We start from the raw sequence: 22,548 nt of genomic DNA on the forward strand, positions 1-22,548 counted from the left end.
TAATACTTTCAAGCATATACTGACGAATCCACACAAACCAGTCAAGACTTTTGTTGTTCACAAGACAATACATGACAAAGATATCCCTAGTGATTAAAGTGTTGAAGGATCCAGTCCTAGAAAGAAGAGTAGTAGCAATTATGTGAGCTAATACACGATGTTCAAACTTAAGACTTATAGGACCAATATTAGGGGAATTTTCAGATAAGAAAGCTTTTGCCTCTTCTAGGGTCACTTTGAAATTTTTTGGCCATGAATTTTGAACAAACACATCATACCCATGAAACTTAGTAGAAATTTTTTTCTTTCATCAAGAACAATATGAGTACCTAGAACTATTGACTCCAAGTCATCTTTGTTATTTACAAACAGATTGGCATAGGGCATTCGCACAAGTTCTTCATACACAGTATTTCCAACAGTATCAAATAGAGGAGAAAGGCGTTGAAAGTCAAACATTGAGACAACATCACAGTGAATATCCTTCGTAAGAGAGAGACTTACAGAGTGCCCATAAGCAGTACATTTTGACTTATAGGATTAAAACCTTGATTTCTTAGTTTTACCGTAGAAGTTCAATTTGTCCTCGGGCCTAAAATCGGTGCTTTCCACTTTTTTCTTCTTGCATGTAGGTCTTTTGGGGGGTTTGATCCATAAGTCTCTTCCCGACTTTTTTATGGCTTAGAGTTTGATCCTCCGATGAGTCACTACTCTCATTATCAGTTTTGAGAGGGTCTGAGTCAAGGGATAACTCAAGGTCGATAGTTTCTTCAGGGTTTTGAGTCTTTTAGAACCGCCTGCTTCGTCTTGTGATAGTAGAAGTTGAGAGATTTCTCTTAGCCATAGTGGAGGAGTTTGGTAAGAAATGAGGAAGAATGAGAGAAGATGAGGGTACTTATTTAGGTGCTTGGGAGATTGAAGGGCTGAATTGGTTAGAGGAAGGGCCGGTACAGATTGAAGTGACATTTCTGAGGAGCTGCTTCAGCGGCACCAATGGAAGGAAAATAATTACACTCACATCAAATTAATGAAGCCTATCAATTAAGCAAACTTATAAAAGGAAGTAAAATATTTTATAAATATTTAAAAGATATTTTACACAATAGGCAGGATACCAATCTTACTAAGCAATAGGCGAAAACGTTCTTCCAACAGAGATTTTGTAAAAATATCAGCAATTTGAGACTCTATATTAATAAATTCTAACACTATATCACCTTTAGCAATATGATCACGAATAAAATGATGCTTAATTTCTATATTCTTTGCCCTAGAATGATGTATCAAATTTTTTGATAGATAAATAACACTAGTGTTATCACATAAAATAGGAGTAGACTTAAGATTAAGATCATAATCAAGAAGTTGATGCAAAATTAAGAGAATTTAAGTGCAACAGCTTCCAACAACTAAATACTCTACTTCAGCAGTTGACAAGACAACACAATTTTATTTCTTGCTATACCAGAAAATTAGTGTATTTCTCAGTAGTTGGCAAGTACCACTAGTGCTTTTCCGATCAGTCGTATCACCTGTAAAATCTGCATCTGAAAAACCTGTTAGATCAAAATTGTTAGAATGAGACTACTATAAACCCAATTCAGTGGTTCCAATGAGATATCTAATGATAAGTTTTGCTGCAGTCAAATGAGATTTTTTTGGAGCAGACTTAAATCTTGCACACTTATAAACACTGAACATTATATCTAGTCGACTAGCCGTGAGATATAGAAGGGATCCAATCATTCCCTTATACATAGTTTCATCGACACTTTTCCCGTCTTTATCTTCTTCAAGAATTGTTAACAGACTCATTGGAGTTCCACTAGGCTTTGCATTCTCCATACCAAACTTTTAATAAGCACCTTTGTGTATTTGATTTGGCTGATGAAGATTCCTTTGGAAGATTGCCTGATTTATAATCCAAGAAAGAAAGTCAACTCTCCCATCATGCTCATTTCGAATTCTTCTTTGATAGTATGAGCAAATTTCTCACATAACACAAAGTTAGAACTTCTAAAAATAATATCATCTACATAAATTTGAGAAATAAGATAACCTGAATTTAAACGCTTATTAAATAGAGTTGTATCAATATTACCTCGTTTGAAGCCATGATTTAAAAGAAATGAGCTTAGTCTTTCATACCAGGCTCGGGGGGCTTGTTTGAGTCCATATAAGGCTTTTGAGAACTTGAGGACATGATTTGGGAGACTTTTGTTTACAAACCCAAGAGGTTGTTTCACATATACTTCTTCTCCATTAAAAAATTTACATTAGTTAGGATTCAGCTGAAAATAAACTACCCTCTTAAAGAATGTGGACTATTAATACTCCATCTAAAAGATACAGAGTTATTTTAAGCTTTTTCTCCTGCTTTTTACAATATAAAATATTACTGTTACAAAAGAACTTTACTTTAGTGTCGCTAAAGTGGAGTTCTTTGTATTTTGTACCCCTAAAGTATACTTCATTTTTGATTTGCACTTTATCATCTATTTTCTTGCGATTTCACCTATAATATTTTTATTTCATTACAAAATAATTAAAATACCTCTTTATTTCTTGCATTTTTACTAAGAAGTCATTTTTTACATCCATCTGAAATAGTCTGAATCCATTATGAGCAGCAAAGGCAAGAAATATTTGAATGGATTCCAACCTTGCCACAGGAGCAAAAGTTTCATCATAGTCAATTCCCTTTTGATATGAATAACCTTAGGCGACTAGCCTTGCTTTGTTGCGAACTACTTGATCAGATTCATTTAGCTTATTTCTGAAAACCCATTCAGTTCCCACAATAGATGCATCAGAAGGTTTTGGAACTAAGATTCATACTTTATTTCATTCAAATTGATCAAGTTCTTCTTTCATGGTTTTGACCTAGTTGTCATCTTTGAGAGCTTCATCAACCTTTTTTTGTCTCAAGTTGAGATATTAAAGCCATGTGAGATTTGAGCTTCTGAGATCTTCTGGTGGCAATACCTTCCTATGGATTTTCAATGATGAACTTATGGGGATATCCAGGTTCACTTTTTCATTCATTTGGGATGGTTGAGACTGACTCCTTTTCAATAGGAGTTGATTGTTCAGTTGTAGGTGATTCCACGTTTTCTATATGGCTGTCAGTCGACTGATGTTGCTGATTAGTCACCTCATCGTGAATGTCCTTCATTGTAAGAACAGACTTTGGGACTATGAAAATTTCCTCATCTTCGGGAAGTTTTTCATTCCTTGAGCGAGGGTTAGTATTTACAAAAATAACATGAATGGATTACTCGATAGATAAGGTTCTTTTATTAAAAACTCTATATGCTCTACTTGAGGGAGAGTATCCAAAAAAAAATCCCTTCGTCGCTTTTTGGATCAAACTTACCAAGGTTGTCCTTTCCATTGTTATGGATAAAGCATTTGCATCCAAATGGATGAAAGTAACTGATGCTGGGTCTTTTACCATTCCATAACTTATATGGAGTAGTTTTTAGAATAGGTCGAATCAGGCATCTGTTAATGATATGACATACGGTGCTTACAGCTTCTGCCTAGAAGTGATGTGTAAAAGAGTTTTCCACAATCATGGTTCTTGCCATATCTTGCAATGTTCTGTTTTTGCGTTCTACCACTCTATTTTGTTGAGGTGATATTGGAGAAGAGAAGTTGTGAGAAATTCCTTGATCATTGCAGAAAATTTCAAAAGCTCTGCTTTCAAACTCTCCTCCATGATCACTCCTTATGGAATATATATAATATCCATTTTTCCGTTGTACCTTCTTGCAGAAGACTTCAAAATTCCTTAATGTTTCATCTTTATGACTCAAAACAATAACTCAGGTAAATCGAGAAAAATCATCTACTATAACAAAAGCATATTTTCTACCACCAATGCTAGCAGTAGGGGTGCTTATCGGGTGGATCGGGCGGATAATTATACTTAACGGTTTGGCTTATAGGTTATCGGATTATAAATGTAGTAATCTGCTAGCCATCCAATAAGGCAATGGGTCGATTAGTATCGGATTAACGATTATCGGGCGATTTATCAGCTAAACCAAATTTATTAAACGTATTGCTTCCATTTTCTTGAACTAAAGTAGTCACTATCATATCAAGTGTACCATATAGTAAAGCTGAATTTTGGTCGAACAACCAATAACCATCAGGAATAGTGCCAATCATTCTCCAAGATTCATTATTCATTGAGTACATTCCAATAATGTAATTTCGATCCTTTGCATTAACCACAAGTGTAGATCTTCAGTAACAGAATCATAGGCAAAACCATATAGTGCCGATTCGTAAAGACTAATATTAGCACGTCGCAACATGTAATGATTAGGCTTGGGAATCATTTTGTATTTTTTAATAGCAGGATTCCATAATACTATTCTGTGGCTATAAATCATACATAACAAGCCATTACAAGTACTCATCAATATTGGATAAGAAAACTAAAAGGAGAAAACCGAGAATTAACTTGAGAATTAACACTGAGATTGTTCCTATGATGACTGGCCGACTTCTCACTCCCTGTTGCGGACTGAATTCAATTGAGAATTAGAAATTAATGATTTAGCCATTTAGGGTTTCAATAGTACTTTATATATATATGAGTAACAGTGTAAATATAAAAATTCTTAACGGGTTAACGATTTATCTGATAAGAAAATTGAGTAATCCGTCCCCAAACTACTAAGCCGTTAATTATAAACTTTCAATCTATTCACCATACATTACCCCGATAACCCGATACTAATAAGCCAATAAGCCATCGGTTTAGTTCGGTTAATGGTTACGGTTCGATTTTGAACAGCCCTAGCTAGTAGTTCTGGTTGGGCCAAAGAAGTCCATATGCAAAAGTTGAAGAGGTTTTGCAGTAGAGACTATGTCTTTGACTTTAAAAGAGGAACGCGTTTGCTTTCCTAACTAACATGCATCACAAATTTGATCTTTTAAAAAATCTGATTTTGGAAGACCAATGACAAGACCGCGTTTGGAAAGTTTTTGAATTGTATGCATGCTAGCATGACCAAGCTTTTTATGCCATACCTAGGGATCATCAATCATAGAAGGTAGAAAAATTTGATTTCCTAAACTATCAGTATTACTGAGAGTATAGACATTCCTATCTCTATTTCCAGATAGAATGGTTTTACCTAATTCTTCTTCAATGAACCAACCATTTTTTTTTAAAAACGAACCTCATAGTCATTGTTGCATAGTAGACTGATACCGAGTAGATTGTAACCAAGTTCATCTACCAAGTAGATTTTTCCTACATCATATGATGAGTTGAGAGGGACTCTTCCAACTCCAATTATATTTCCTTTTGATTTATCTCCAAAAGTGACTGATCCACTATCGAGCTTAGTGACAGATTTGAATAATTGTTTGTCACTTGTCATGTGTCTGGAACACGCATTATCAAGATACCATTTCCGTTTTTAATTCTTCTTGCGGTGTTCGTGCAAAAATATATTACTTGTTTTTAGGTATCCAAGCTTGCTTGGGTCCTAGACGGTTAATATTCTGATTGTTAGCCGGATTCGAGGCCTTGTGTTGCCAAACCCATATTATGTTATTCTTAAACCTGCAATGGTTAGATGTATGGCTAGGTTTTCCACAATAAAAACAAGATGGATCATTAGGGCTTTCAGAAGTCTTTCCTATGCTGTTTCTAAACCTGCAATGCTTAGAATTGTGACCATCTTTGCCACAGTGAATGCATGTAGTATAATTTCTTGTCCTAGATGAGTAATTACGAGAAGTTGAGTGGTTTGATTTGACGGAATTGTGACTGGTGGATTTTCGTAGTCCATTTAGTTGAAGTTGAAGTTCATGAACTTCTTCTTAAAGCATGTCTCTTTTAATTTTACATATTTCTAGTTTTAGTGCCCACTCTTTCTTTTCTCGTTGAATCTTTCGAAGTTCATGTGAACTTTCTCAATGTCTGCAAGAGCAATATCAATAAATTCTTGAACTTCATTGCATTTAGGATACATAGGTGAACGTACCTCACTTGTTCCTTCGTCTGCCATGAGCCCAAGCTCACTTGAATCTTCATCATTGTATTCTTTGATGGCCATAACGCACATGTTGGCAATTTTCTCATGATTAGATTCCTTTTCATCACTCCATGCTCCAAATGACTTCTTCTTTTGAAAATTTCTGCTGAGTTGCTTTTTAAGTTCAGGGCATTCTGCTTGAATGTGTCCGTGTTTTCCACATTCATAGCATCTTCCTTCATTTTTTTCATTTTCATTTCCATCTTTCCATTTCTCAAATTTGGTTTACCTCTTCTACTATTTCTACTTCTCTTCTTTTCTTCTTCTTCTTCTTCTTCTTCTTCTTCTTCTTCTTCTTCTTCTTCTTCTTCTTCTTCAGCCACAATTGCTTTAAATGCAGTTATTTCCTTTTTTCTTGATGAACTTGCATGTCTAAGTGAGATTTTTCAAAAGCAATTAGATCACCTCTACGTTCATCATATGCCATCTTGTCAAGATCCTGACATTCCAGAACAATAACTTTGGGTTACCAAATGGTGGGTAGACTTCTTAGTATTTTCCTGACATGTTCTCCACTTCTGATTGGTTTACCAAAGGATTTTAAGTCTCCAAAAATTTTGCTGAATCGAGAGAATATTTCTTCGACTGATTCTCCATCTTTCATTTGAAATAATTCATAGTCACAAACCAGGAGATTTGTTCTTGTTTTCTGCATTTTGTTTGTTCCTTCATATGTGACTTCTAACTTGTCCTACATTTTTTTCGCAGTTTCACAACTTGATATCTTTTCATACTCTTTACCGCTTATGGCATTGTACAAGAGATTCTTAGCCTTAACATTCACTTGAATAACGGCTATTTATTCTTCAGTGTAATCATCTAAGTCAAGAGGATCAGATGATGTTATGATCTCACCGTCTTTATCTTATCTTGGTGGAATTGAAAGATTTTCCGTTTTGATCACACGCCATACTTTAATGTCGTATGACATCGTATAGGTTTGCATACACACTTTCCAGTATGAGAAGTGCTTGCCATTAAAGTAAGGTGGCCTTGCCTGAGAGGTACCTTCTTAAAATAGTGCTCCAACGACTATGTTTGACGCCATGAGCTTTTCCTCACTTGTTGTTATGCAATACTTGTGAGTCCTTGCTCAGATACCAATTGAAAGTACAAGGGGGGTGAATTGTAGCCAAATTAAAAATTTAGTTGACTCAGAAAGGAATTAGTCGACTAAACGTTTCCAGCAGGTTCGATTTGCAGCAGAAGTAAATTGTACAGAATAAAATTTATGAAGGCACATGAATTTCATACTGGTTCAGTACCGGTGTGGTACCTACATCCAATTCTCTTGGGTCACGGGAGTTCTCTTAGATCTTTAATACTTTGTTACAACAGAAGTAGTTTTAGTTCGTTCACCACCAACGACAGTCATCAATAGTGTTTGTCTAAACTTGACACAACTCTTATTTTGTTTTCTAACTCTTCCTATCTTTTGTTACACTTGTAAACTCAAGAATACAGTGTTTGTACTAAGAACTAGAAAGATATACAAACAGGTGTTAAGTTGTGTAACTTCTTCTTCTGTCTTCCAGCCTTCTTATATGGGTCTTGAGATCTTGTAATCTTCTTTTTGAGATAGCCATTGCAAATTGACCATTGATTGAGCAAGAATATTCTAAGAGATTTGACCTAAGAGTTGCCTCTGAATCCTGCTTACAAGGTGGGCTGGATTCAATGATCTCCTTCCTTTTCACGTTTTCTGATTAAAGGAGTGATTTGTGACTTGGCTTGATTGATCAATCACTAGAATCTTTTGATTTCTTTTACCATAATTCTCCTTAATTTACGGACTTTGTCACGCCCCGACCTGGGAGCGAGACTGGCACCCGGTGCCTCAACTAACCTGGTGTACCAAATTGCGACTAAAGGACTCTGAACATATAATGTCATAATTTGGCCATGGGGCCACCTTGCAAGACAATTTGCGAATTAAAATATAAAACTGAATGGAAACTAGCGCTGGCTAAACATCAATATAAAGTTGGGCCGACAAGGCCGTCATAACTACTACAACTGACAAACTACCAAAATATACATACCAGGCCTACAAGCCCAACATAGTGCACTAACTGACAGGATATGTCTACAAGCCTCTACTGATGGATATATTGTGATCGAAATAGGGCCCCGACCTACCCATAACATATATACATACATACAGAAGATGTACACAAAAACCTAGACCCGATAACTCCGAAGGACGTGGAGCTTACCGATCAGGCTGAAATCTGGAAACACCTACTGAGGAGGTCTACCCGTCTCTCTATCTGAACCTACACGCATGAAATGCAGCGTCCCCAAAAAAGGAACGTCAGTACAAATTAATGTACCGAGTATATAAGGCAATTAACATAACTGAAAGTTAAAACTGAACTGATAATATAATAACTGAAAGTAATTGGGAGTCAAAGATGATCTGGAGATATACTCACATGTTGATACTGACTCAACTCCTTCAATATAGTAAGTAAAATAATTGTCCGGCCTTATAAGGCTCGATATATATAACTGCTATGTTGTAGTAGGCTCGCTTATAGGCGCTCGACCATACTAGGCTACGTATCTCGGACATGCTTGGCTCGCTCATAGGCGCTCGGCCACAGTAGGCTCGGTATATAACTTTCCATCTGATCAGAGGTTGCCCAATAGGGGCCTGCCCATCGATTATAGCTTGATGGTAATGAAAATACTGTAATACTGTATATATAGGCTTGCCGCTCTCTTGACTGGAAGAAGACAATACTAAATTGAATATAGAGTCTCGATAAGGAATAATATTGTAACTTATGAGACTAGAATAATGTGAATAAATTCATGAATACGAACTTCTCTTTATGTCTTATTACTAACACATGTAGCTACGAGATCATGCCAAAATGAAGGAAGGCTTAGCCTTAACATACCTTATCACACTCTTTCCAATAACCAAGTTGAACTCGCCTCTTCTCACCTTAATCTACAACAACGATAATAATGCTATCATTAAGTTATGAAACGTATAACTATCGCACAACGAACGACATGCTTATTTTGTATTAAAACGGACAGCATCTCCCCTATAATCCCTACTTCCTCCAAATTCAAGATAACACCAACAACACCAAAAACAACAATGACAACATATATACATTATTTTCCAACCTTATGTACACCACACAATACTACAAAACAGCCCAACACACCCCAATCTCTTCATACACAAAACGACCACCGTAGTAGTGTCAACAACCCCAAAAATGTTATGACGAACGACCAGCCCAACATCCTGCATTTATGTGGTATTTCTCCACACACTTCCTCCTTCAAAACTCCACAAAACAGTAGTAAATCATGCAGCCCAACAGCAACACCAAACAGTCCACAAAACAATCCATAAAATAGTCCGCTACAAGTGAATAACTCGAACTCACGGCTTCCGATCACCGTCCCGTGAGTTCTTACAAATATAGAACAACTTACCATGCATCTACAACTGTAAAGAATGGATGAAAGAGAGCAGTAAACTTACCTTATTTGTGGGATAACTCAGCTCCTATCTTGGTTCTTCAAACTCTAGGCTTTACCTCCAATTAGAACTTGAAAGGGAGAGAAAATCAATTGGGGTTTGTGGGAAGTTGTTTTGGGAGGATTTTTGCAGAAATTAAGTCTAGTTATTTTGACCTATTATCATCCTAATATATGAAGGGGATAGGCCTTTAAAAATGCCTCTTTGAACTACCCGAACTGGCCCAGTTTTGGACGACCCGAACTGGCCCAGTTTTGGACGACCCGAACTGGCCCAGTTTTGGATTCTCGTTTAAGCAAGTAGGTGACAGTCTGTGCAGTCTCGCAAAAAATGCCCATATCTATCTACTCCAATATCGTATTGACAAACATTTTAATGCGCTGGAAAGTAGACTCATAGATCTTTAATTTGATAGGTGGAACACCCCATAACTCTAAGTATATTGGGATAAAATCGCAGTTACATTTGACCCAAAGTTTCAGTAAAACTTATGAACGTAACTTGTGACGACTTTCATCGACTTTTGTTCCACCACTCGCTTGACTTCAAAACATAACACATGAATATCATACAAATAACATAACTCGTAACATAGCCTCCTTATTATATAAAACACCCTGGTCTCATCCCAAAAGTACATGCTATAACATTCCCAATTTGTCGGCTTTCGATGAAACATTATTTTCTTCAATTCCTTTAGCTTCTAAACCTTCTAACCCTCTTTGTACTTGTTGTTCATGATATTCAATATTTGTAACTTCTGAGGTAACATGATTAACTTGCTTTATATATTTTCAAAGATGATCTCATTTTTGGGTCCTACATTAGTTTGCTCACGACGCAGTTTTACGTACAAAATAATATAGGGTGTAACAGACTGGCTTCCATATCAGCTGCACTTGATGTTATTTCCTTTTTGATAGCATTGTTATCCTCATCTTTCTTGGGCTCCCATTGATTTAGCATTGTCATCCTGATTTTCTAGAATCAAGTAGATTGGATTAGGTTTGCACTATTGTCATCATTAAAACTCAGGTGTAACATTTTGGAGTGTTAAATTTAACAGTAGCACAAATTTGCTTGTGATCTTGGGCAATAGTGTGACATACTTCATCGATATTTAGCCTCTAAATATATTTAAAAGAGCATGATTTTGATTCTATTAATGCATTTTAAAGGTATGCAGGGCCAGATCCTATGAATAATATAAGTGAGCCGAGTTGTTAAAATATAACTCTCAATCTTTTTTTTTCTTACAATTTTTTTTTGTTATCTGTATACGGTTAAAATCGAGCCCACCCGATTTTACTATTTGACCGAGACCGGGAGGTTGCATCGAAGGACGGCCTCGTAACAGAACATACTGAATCACGAGGATAAGGTACCGAGTTCAGAATCGCGGTACCTGTCGAGATCGAGGCTAGTAGAGATCGAAGCCAAATGAGACAGACATCGAGCAAGATCGAAGATAGCATAATAGCAAAAAGACGAGATATCCGCGACTGGTCGAGGATCATAGCATAAATCTCGGTGACTGGTCGAGGATTGTGGCATAAATCTCGGAATGGATCAAATCAAAAATGATTAATTAGCTAATCATGGGATTTTCTTCTGTAATTAGAATTATACCATAAGTGGAATTCCTCTACTATATAAAGGAGTTCTAATCATTTGTAAAAGACACAATTGACAGATATAAAAGCAATATAATTCTTTTTCTCGTTTATACTATTGTTCATCAGCTTGTTATACTGTAATTGTTCTTACATCAACCAGTTAGAGGGTATCCAAACTCGAGGGCTGAGTTTCATTCGAACACTAGTTTGCTTTACTTTATAGTTCATTTTCTGCTATTAATCTTCATATTTATCAATTGGTATTAGGTGAAATCACGTGTTCTTACGACCACATTATAAGTTTAATTATTATCCAATTTAAGGGTAAATAGTTTGGCGCCCACTGTGGAGCAAAGGGTAATAGTGATTGCTTAATACTGATTCCGATAACACACATTGTTTTACACTTGTTCTCATAAGAATCTTTGTTTTCAGGATAAACATGTCAAACTCACAAGCAACGCCTACACATGGTGACAACGACCTCGGATTTCACGAGAAAAATGACAATATAGCTGCTCCAGGGATCGAGTGCCTCAGGCTAAACTCGAAGAAGCACAAATTGCAAATCCCATCGATGTCAGTTCACATGTCACCCTAAATGCAAATTTAGGCGTTGATCCCGAAGGTAGCGTACGCAGAGAAGTTCGATCAGGTGGTCGAGGTACGCAGGGCGAAAAATATGGTGGAGTTAGCCTCTAATTGATATTCAAAATGTTACAGGCTCAACAAGCCACTATAGCACAACTACAGAATCAACACCGAACACCGAGTACGATCGAACCAGAAGTCGTCCACAGGACCGAGCCTGTGCCGGAAAGGTCGAACGCCAACGAATCGGGGACTGACCCCGCCATTATGAAAATGCTCGAGGAGCTCATTAAATAGATTGAATCAGGAGAAAAGAAAATCGAGGCAAATGACTAGAAAGTAGAGACATACAACTCCCGAGTTGACCAAATACGGGGGGCACCGCCGATTCTAAAGTGTATGGATTCAAAGAAATTCGTATAGAAGCCTTTCCCTCCAAGTGCGGCTCCAAAACCTATTCCGAAGAAATTCTGAATGCCAGAAATTCCTAAGTACAATGGGACCACCGACCCTAACGAGCATGTCACTTCTTATACATGCACAAATAAAAGGGAATGACTTGGAAGACGATGAGATTGAATCTATTTTACTGGAGAAATTTGGAGAAACCTTGTCGAAAGGAGCAATGATATGGTACCACAATTTGCCGCCTAATTCTATCAATTCCTTCGCCATGCTTGCAGACTCCTTCTTAAAGGCACATGCCGGAGCAATAAAGGTTGCAACTAGAAAGCCAGACCTCTTCAAGGTGAAACAAAAAGATAACGAAATGTTGAGGGAATTTGTATCTCTGTTCCAGATGGAACGCATGGAACTACCACCGATCGCAGACAATTGGGTTGTTCAAGCCTTTACTCAGGGTTTGAATGAACGAAGTTCGGTGGCATCACGACAGTTAAAGCAAAATTTAATTGAATATCTAGTGGTAACCTGGGCCGATATACATAATCGGTACCAGTCAAAGATTAGGGTCGAGGATGACCAATATGGAACCCCTTCCGGTTCCATTTATCCAAAAAGGCCCGTCGGCAAAACTCAAAGGGATATCGACAGAGAACCCCGGTCGAACAGAGATCGGTATCAACCATACAACGCAGATCGTGGAAAAAGTAGTCCAGGACGCAATCCCATCCGAAATGATCGAAGGAACGATCGAGGACAGAGCTCCCGAGGGTTCATGAGAAAAAATGGCTTCAATAAACATGCCGATCCCACAAAAGCACCACGGTTATCAGAATATAACTTCAGCATCGACGCATCAGGTATTGTGTCAACCATTGGGAGAATCAAAGATACTAGATGGCCTAAACCCCTACAAACCGATCCATCCCAAAGAAATCCCAATCAAATATGCAAATACCATGGTACACATGGTCATAGAACCGAAGACTGCAGATAACTAAGGGAGGAGGTAACCCGTCTATTTAACGAGGGTCACCTTCGAGAATTCATGAGCGACCGAGCTAAGAACTATTTCAAAGACAGGGATGTGAACAGGAAAAACGAGCAAGAGGAACCACAACACGTGATTCACATAATCGTTGGTGGGGTCGATATTCCACAAGGGCCCGTGTTCAAACGTACTAAAGTATCAATCACCAGGGAAAAACGAACTCGAGATTGTGTGCAATAAGGCACTTTATCATTCAATGATGAGGAAGCAGAAGGGATCTCACAACCCCACAATTATGCTTTGGTAATATCTATCCTTATGAATAAAATTCAGGTTAAACGTGTTTTAATTGATCCTTAAAGATCGGCCAATATTATTCGATCGAGGATCGTGGATCAGCTCGGCCTACAAGATCAGATCATACCCACAGCTCGGATTCTCAATGGCTTCAACATGGAGAGTGAAACAACTAAAGGCGAAATCATCCTTCCAGTAAATGTAGTCGGGACTATTCAAGAAACAAAGTTCCATGTGATCGAGGGCGATATGAGATACAACGCACTACTCGGAAGACCCTGGATTCAGAACATGAGGGCGGTCCCCTCAACCCTTCACCAAATACTGAAGTTCCCGACACCATATGGAGTAAAAACGGTGTATGGGGAACAACATGCTGCCAAAGAAATGTTCGTGGTCGTCAAAGTAATACCGGTATCGGCGCTTTCGTCAACAAAGGGATCAGAGTCCAAAGGAAAACATAAAGCTAAATAGCAACCACAGCCACCAGCCTCGACTCAGTCGGAGAAGCAGGGAACGGATGAGGACGGTGACTACTGGATTCCTCGATCCTTCATAATCCCCGAGGATTCCGACGCCTCCAAATCGATAGTCGAAGAGGTGGAGCAAGTCATACTGATCGATCATCTACCCGATCGAAAGGTATACCTGGGTACGGGGTTAACCCCCGAGCTCAGGGAAAAACTCATTAGATTTCTTATCAATAATATGGATTATTTTGCTTGGTCCCACCTAGATTTGACAGGGATCCCGCCAGAGATCACTACACATCGACTGAGCTTGGACCTGAAATTTCACCCGGTAAAACAAAAGAGAAGGCCCTAGTCCGAGGTTAAACATGCATTCATCAAGGACAAGGTAACCAAACTTCTCAAAATAGGATCCATTCGGGAGGTAAAATTTCCCGAATGGTTAGCAAACGTAGTTGTAGTCCCTAAAAAGGGAAATAAATTTAGAATGTGCGTAGACTATAAAGATTTAAACAAAGCATGTCCTAAAGACTCTTTTCCTCTGCTGAATATCGATCGCATGATCGATGCCACGGCCGGCCACGAGATCCTTAATTTTCTCGATGCCTACTCCGGGTACAATAAAATACAAATGAACCTGGAGAATCAAGAAAGGACTTCGTTCATCACTAAGTACGACACCTATTGTTATAATGTAATGCCATTTGGATTAAAACATGTTGGTGCCACTTATCAACGCTTAGCAAATCAAATGTTCGAAGAACAAATAGGTAAGTCAATGGAGGTTTATATTGACGATATGCTAGTTAAGTCCCTGTGAGCAGAGGACCAATTGACACATTTGCAGGAGACCTTCGATATACTAAGGAAATATAACGTGAAACTCAACTCGGAGAAATGTGCATTCGAGGTCGGCTCAGGCAAGTTCCTAGGCTTTATGGTATCGAATCGGGATATCGAGATCAACCCCGATAAGATCAAGGCAATCGAAGACATCACAGTCGAAGATAATGTTAAGGCCGTACAAAGATTAACAAGGCATATAGCCACCCTAGGACGATTCATCTCGAGGTCTTCAGATAGAAGTCACAAGTTCTTCTCACTGCTCAAAAAGAAGAACAATTTTGCATGTACCCCGGAATGCCAACAAGCATTGGAAGAATTAAAGCGGTACCTCTCGAGCCCGCCACTGCTTCATACTCCGAAAGCGGACGAGCAACTCTACTTGTACTTAGAAGTCTCGAAAATCGCGGTAAGTGGAGTCCTAGTTTGAGAAGAGCAAGGTACGCAATTTCCTGTTTACTATGTTAGTCGAACTTTAGGTGAGGCCGAGACCCAGTACCCACACTTAGAAAATTTAGCGCTTGCCCTAATAAGCGCCTCTAGGATATTAAAATCATATTTTCAGTGTCACCTGATCTGTGTGGTAACTACTTATCCCCTTCGCAATATTTTGCATAAGCCCGAACTTTCGGGCTGATTGGCCAAATGGGTCGTCGAGATTAGTGGGTACGATATCAAGTATAAACCCCGAACGGCCATCAAGTCTCAAATCTTAGCGGACTTCGTGGCCGACTTTACGCCAGCCCTCATACCCGAGGTCAAAAAGGAACTATTATTAGAGTCGGGTACATCATCGGGGGTGTGGACCCTCTTCACAAACGGCGCTTCGAACGTGAAGGGGTCCGGGCTAGGCATCATTTTGAAGCCGCCCATTGGTAATACAATTAGACAAGCTATCAAAACTTCTAAGTTAACTAACAATGAGGCTGAGTATGAGGCCATGGTTGCACGTCTCGAGATAGCTAAAGGTTTGGGAGCAGAGGTCATCGAGGCCAAATGTGACTCCCTGCTTGTGGTAAACCAAGTCAACAGAACCTTCGAGGTTCGAGAAGATCGAACGCATAGGTACTTGGACAAATTATAGGTGACTCTACATCTGTTTAAAGAATGAACCCTACAACATGTGCCTCGAGAACAAAACAGCGAGGCCGATGCCTTTGCAAATTTGGGGTCATCAGTCGAAGACGACGAGATTAGCTCGGGGACTGTCGTACAACTTTCAAGGTCAGTAATCGAAGAAGGCCACGCCGAAATCAACTCCACAAGTCTGAGCTGGGATTGGAGGAACAAATATATCGAGTACCTAAAGAACATGAAGCTTCCATAGGATCCTAAGGAATCGAGGACCCTACGTATGAAGGTCGCACGATTCACATTGGCCGAAGATGGAACACTATATAGAAGGATGTTTGATGGACCATTGGCAATATGTTTGGGACCAGGAGATACCGACTACGTCCTACAATAAATCTACGAGGGCACCTATGGAAATCATTATGGTATCGAATCATTGGTTCACAAAGTCATCAAATCACGATACTATTGGGCCGATATGGAAAATGATACAAAAGAGTTTGTTCGAAAGTGCGACAAATGTCAAAGGTATGCGCCGCTGATTGACCAACCCGGAGAGCAACTCCACTCGATCTTATCCCCATGGCTATTCATGAAATGAGGAATGGATATCGTCGGCCCTCTACCATCGGCCCCAGGTAAAGCTAAATTTAGTTTGTTTATGACTGACTATTTCTCTTAGTGGGTTGAAGCACAGCCTTTCGAGAAAATTAGAGAGAAAGAAGTCATAGACTTCATCTGGGACCACATTATATGCCGATTCGAGTTGCCTGCCGAGATCGTATGCGACAATGGAAAGCAATTCATCGGCAGCAAAGTAACAAAGTTTCTAGAAGATCACAAAATAAAAAGGATCCTCTCAACGCCATATCATCCTGGTGGGAACGGACAGGCCGAATCGACAAACAAGACCATCATTCAAAATCTAAAGAAAATATTGAACGATGCTAAGGGAAAATGGAGAGAGATATTGCTCGAAGTCCTTTGGGCATATCGAACAACACCAAAATCCAGTACGGGGGCAACACCGTTCTCTTTAATATATGGCATCGAAGCTCTGATCTCGGTTGAAGTCAGGGAACCCAACGTCAGGTTTCGATATGCAACGGAAGAGTCAAATCATGAGGCTATGAATACAAGCCTTGAATTTCTAGATGAGAAATAGGAAGCCGCCCTCGTTTGAATGGACACACAGAAACAGCGGATCGAAAGGTACTACAATCGAAGAGCCAATCTTCGACACTTTAAAATCGGGGACTTGGTTCTGAGGAAGGTCACCCTCAATACTCGAGACCCAAACGAAGGAAAACTTGGCCCGAACTGGGAAGGACCGTATCAGGTCATCGATATCATCGGAAAGGGATCCTACAAACTTGGCACGATGAACGACAAACAATTACCAAATAATTAGAGCATATCACTCCTTAAACGATATTACTGCTAAGGTACGACCTTCTCCACTTTCGTTTATATTTTATACTAACCATTTGCAGGTGTTTAATCGAAGACATCAAAGGATTCTTCAAACACAAAGTCCTTAGGTCTGAAAGCACGCGTTACATTCTTTTTCCATTAGACCGGTTTTTGTCCCAAATGGGTTTTTTCGGTGAGGTTCTTAACGAGGCAACCATTGTTCGTGCTAAACTTAGAGCAATTCAACAGTATCCGAGGATCCTTTACAATCAACCTCGGATACTGGAGGGCATCACCCTCAGATAGTTATAAGGAAAATACTTCGTGCCGACAGGAGTTTGATAGTTAAATTTTGTAAGGGTCAAACGGTCGAACGAACCATGCCCATGTAGATTACTCGAGCCCTAATGGCAAACATGTACGCATGTTAATTTATTGAAAAAAGTATTTTTCCTTGCCAGATATTGCATGCCTTAGAGAAATTTTTACTTTATAATGTCGTGCTTGTGATCTATTGTGGAAACTAGCTTAAGGACCGGTCACAACTAAAGTTCGAACCATTGACCCCGCACTCGGGGAAAAATTGACATGATCGAATTACTAAAACCTCGAGATCGTAAGACCATAAAAAGGCAACCCTCAATTTTATAGGCCACGGCCACCCCACTCGGGGATTGATACTTCGAACAAGTTCTAAGTATAATAGGGGAACAAGCCCAAAAGGCGAATCCCAAAGCTAAAGGCTACGGCCAAATTAACATGGTTCGAGGACGTCCGATTTTCGTTATAAAACAGGCCTTCGAATATTTTCATAAAACCGGTTAAAAAGGCTACCCTCTGCTGAGTTACTAAGGGTACAAAGTCATTCGAACTCTGAACAAATTCTCTATTTTATGCTAAAGCATTACGAACCAAAGGGTCTCGATAATATCGACCCTTAAAAACCCTAACGGGTACGGAATCGTTCGAACTCTCGAGCAAATCCCTTATTTCATGCTAGGTACAACAACTTTTATATGATTAAACAATAAACTTTTCAAGCCAAAAAGGGGGAGAAAGCCATTCTTTTTACTATGGTTGTATCAGCCTAATTCAAGAGCCTAAATGGCCATTTTATTTTTTTGAATTCGAGAAATTATTCTCACTCAATAAAAACCTAAGGGTCACCCTATTTTGAGTTCGAGCAAGTACTCACTCGATTAAGACTATACTAGTCCGGCTTCGATCAAGTTGCCTAAGCCTCAAACTTATGAGCAAAAGTTTCATGAAGTATGAACGAAACAGAATTTTTACGAGGCAGGAAATAGAATAAACACAAGTCAAAGAGAAAAAGGATCTTTTATATATACGAAGATATTTACAAGGACCGATCAGGGTCCCGTACAAAAAATCAAAAAAGAAAAAGCCTAAGATTCCTAATTTTCCTCAGGGGCAGCTTCTTCTCCATTGAGGTCCTCCCCATTCTCGGACCCGATGTTGCTGCCATCATCATCATCACCATCGGAAGAGGCCAGCGCTCCAACATCAGCTTTAATCTCTCGAGCCTTTATTATCTCGTCGGTAAGATCGAAACCTCGAGCATGGATCTCCTCGAGGGTCTCCCTCCGAGATTGGCATTTGGCGAGCTCAGCAATCCAATGTGCTTGAGTTTGAGCAGTCTTGGTTGCCTCTCTCGCTTGGACTTGAGCGGTTTCAACATCAGCCCGATAGACGGCCACGATAGTATCTGCATCGGGCTTTGCCTTTTCGGCTTCAGATTTGGCCTTTGCAAGTTCGGAAGCCAACCGAGCCTCAAGCTCCTCTATTTGCTTTGCCTGAGCTGAGCTCTTCTCCTTCATGCCTCGAAGCTGACTTTCGACCGACGACAATTGGGCTCGAGCAACTTCTTTTCCAGTAGGAAAGCGGTCCATACTTTCTTTCCACCCCAAGATCTCCGCCTTCATCATGTCGACCTCTTCACGGAATTGCTCGATCCTCTCGACCTTCTGCTGCAGCTGTGAGATTGAAATATTAGCCACCGTTCCCGAATCAAGCCCATGAGCTTTTAAGATTTTCATTACCTATTCGATCAGGTCGGTCTGATCTTTGTGAGCCACGGCCAACTCGGCTCAGAGGTCCTTGATATTTTCTTCTTTTTGCCCACCGAGAGGGTTGATGACATTCCTCTCCTCGGTAAGCCTTTGAATGTCGGCCTCGTACCGACTCAACTCAACTTGAGACCGAGAAAATGCTTCCCGATGAAGCGCTGAGGCCTACGCAAAACGAATAAAAGAAGTTAGACGGGAAAAGAAAAATGAACACAAGGGTAATACCAACAAAGGGAGTTAAGGCTTACCCGATTCAGAGCTTGCTGCGCTTCGTTGAGAAGGCTCGATGCCTCGCCCGAGTCCTTCCTTGAGACCTCCAAGTCGCTCAAGACGGTAGTATCTTCGACCCCAGTAAAGTAATCACGGAAGGGATCCTCCCTTCCGTGGGCTCCTTCAATTTAGGGGATCTTCAAGGCCCGAGCCTCTTGAATCATCTCCTTAGAAAACGAGGGGAGCAGCGGGGAGCCTCCAATTTCTATTGTCCCAAGTGGATCACTTGGGGCGTTCTCTCCATCTCGAGGGGGTCTCGATATCAGCCCCTACAGCCGAACCCACCGTTGGCTCATTATGGTGGGAGGCATCTTCAATCCTCGATGACTCGGGGACTTCTCCCAAGTCTCTTCCTGAGACCCCCTCATCTCGAGATGAAGTCTCTGCATCCTTCACCGATTCAGTGGCCTTTGGGGCCTCGGTGCTCATTCCTACTCGGGCCACCAACCCGGAGTTGTCTTCTTCCTCTTCTTCGTCTTTCTCCCTTAGACGCCGAACATAGTCTTCGGTCAGAAGGATGATGTTCTTCTTCGGCTTACAAGCCGCCCTCTTCTTAGGTTTTGGATCCTCGGAGGTTGAGGTCTTTTTCCTCTTTTTGTCCTTCGCCGGTTTCGGTGACGGGATCGAAGTCTGTTCCTCACAGATAGGGACCTCATGACAGCATCTTTGCCAAGGTCTGCATGTAATGAAATTAAGTAAGAAATGCTTTAACAAAATCATCAAAGATAGAAAGGCGAGCTATCCTTAACTGGTCGAGGATCACGACGTAAACCTCGGTGATTGGTCGAGGATCATGGCGTAAATCTCGGAACGAATCAAATCAGAAACGGTTAATTAGCTAATCGTGGGGATTTCCTTCTGTAATTAGAATCATACCATGAGTGAGATTCCTCTACTATATAAAGGGGGGTTCTAATCATTTGTAGGACATGGTTGACAGAGATAAAAAACAATATAATTCTCTTTCTCGTTTATACTATTGTTCATCAGCTTTTTATACTGTAATTGCTCTCGCATCAACCAGTTCGAGGGTATCCAAACTCGAGGGCTGAGTTCCATTCTAACACCGGTTTGCTTTACTTTATTGTTAATTTCTATTACCCACCCTCACATTTATCAATTGGTATTAGGTGAAATCACGTGTCCTTAGAACCATATTATAAGTTTTATTGTTATCCAATTTTAAAGGTAAAGAGTTTATCAAAAGTCTAAATCTGAAAAAGCGACTAATCTAATATTTTTTCTTAATTAAGGATTTTCCAGAAACCAAATCCGTTGACGTTTCAATTTAAAAAGTAGATCTAGATTAATCTTCTCGAAGATCAAAGTAAAATGTCGTTAAGCACTAAAAAAACAAATTGAACCTAACATGTTTTCAAAAACTAACCCTTCCAAATAGATCTTCTTAAAAGCTAATCCAACAGATACTCTTTCTCAAAATATATTTTTAAAGAGACTTGCAAAAACTAAACAAAAATTAAATGAAAACCACTTCACTCTACAGATACGTCAGATGAACATTTAATGGAGTGTGGGCAAGGGACTGAGTTGGGCGTTGAATGAATTTCTTTTGACAGGGCCAACTTCATAAGCCGATTCAAAATATATATAGCATAAGTTGAAATATTAAGGTTTTTAATATTAAACACATTATATATTTATTATTTATTATTATTTTTAATATATGTTCACTCATAAAATTTATGTTTTGCGTTAAAAATATTGCGTTCAAATAAATATTGTATTCGGCTCTTGCCAAACATGTTGAAGAAGCATCCAAAGGGTCCACTTTACTGTATTGTTTTGTTATTAATATGTCCATTAAAGAGAACCAGTTGTCTGAGTCCCCTTGCTGAGAAACCACAATGGGCATGTGGATGCATTTCTGTACACATGCTTTGGTCTTCCAATATCCTATTTATTCCCCCCCCTATTGATTCTCATATCGATTCTTTGGAATGTTTCTCTAATGTGCTTTAGAGGTCTACTTGCTAGTGTTATTCTCTAATTTTTTTCATGACAATGACATAAAATCACTACCTCAATTATTTTATCGAGTATTTATTAGTTACATTATCATATGTATTAAAACTTACAAATAGATGAAAGAAAATTACCTATCATATTTTATTTTCTTTATTGAGGTTTGAACCTATTTCTTATTGCTAGTATTATTTTTTTTCTCTCTCTTTCCTTTTTGATTTAACAATTCATATTGGAAAATTAGTTATTTTCTGACTAATTTGGGTTTAATTTAAGCCTACTATAGAATAAAGTGTTCTTTATCAAGTTTTTCATTGTGATAACTCAAACGTGAAACTTCTAATTAAGAATGAAAGGGTTCAACTATTTCACCACACTACTTAGTGATATTAATAAAATTTTCGAAAGTTCAAAATTTTTTAGAATCAGAAAATGGGTCAGTTTTCCTAGATATACATGCTCAAGATATATTTTTGGTTTGTTTTTTGATACGTGGAACTTAAATAAGGTTTTGGACAAAATTTAACCCTCCTTACGCAATTATTTTTTTGATTTTAAAAAACTAGCTGAGCAAAATTGGTGTATGTATTAGCAAGAAAAAAAATTGGTGTATGTTAAGCACGTTAAAAAAAATGATATGTAAAAAGGTTTTCTTTGAAACGAAGGTGTGTCAAATTTTTTTGCATATAAGTTAGGAAGGTAAAGCATTTATTAAATCAATTTCAAATTATGTTTTACATTTATGCAGTCGAACATGCGTATATATAAATCACCCCTTGTCATACCCTTCTCTCTCATTTGACTCAAATCCCCGAGAATAACCTTAAAACAGTAAAAAGTTGAGACATCACAATCATCTCCATCATTATTACATTTTTTATTTCCAAAATTGCTGTCAACTAAAGGCTCATTTAAGCTAAAAGAACCAGTTTTGAGTAAGA

General features: G+C 38.9%; 1 protein-coding gene across 1 annotated transcript; it reads right to left on the bottom strand.

Moving 5' to 3' along the window:
- Positions 1-18,682: 18,682 nt before the first annotated feature.
- On the bottom strand, positions 18,683-19,324 carry LOC138903209 (uncharacterized). Its single transcript, XM_070191140.1, has one exon. The coding sequence runs from the start codon at positions 19,322-19,324 to the stop codon at positions 18,683-18,685; it is 642 nt and encodes a 213-aa protein (XP_070047241.1).
- Positions 19,325-22,548: the final 3,224 nt, after the last annotated feature.

The sequence above is a fragment of the Nicotiana tomentosiformis genome, chromosome 12 (assembly GCF_000390325.3).
Source record: "Nicotiana tomentosiformis chromosome 12, ASM39032v3, whole genome shotgun sequence".
In the NCBI taxonomy this organism is placed as follows: Eukaryota; Viridiplantae; Streptophyta; class Magnoliopsida; order Solanales; family Solanaceae; genus Nicotiana; species Nicotiana tomentosiformis.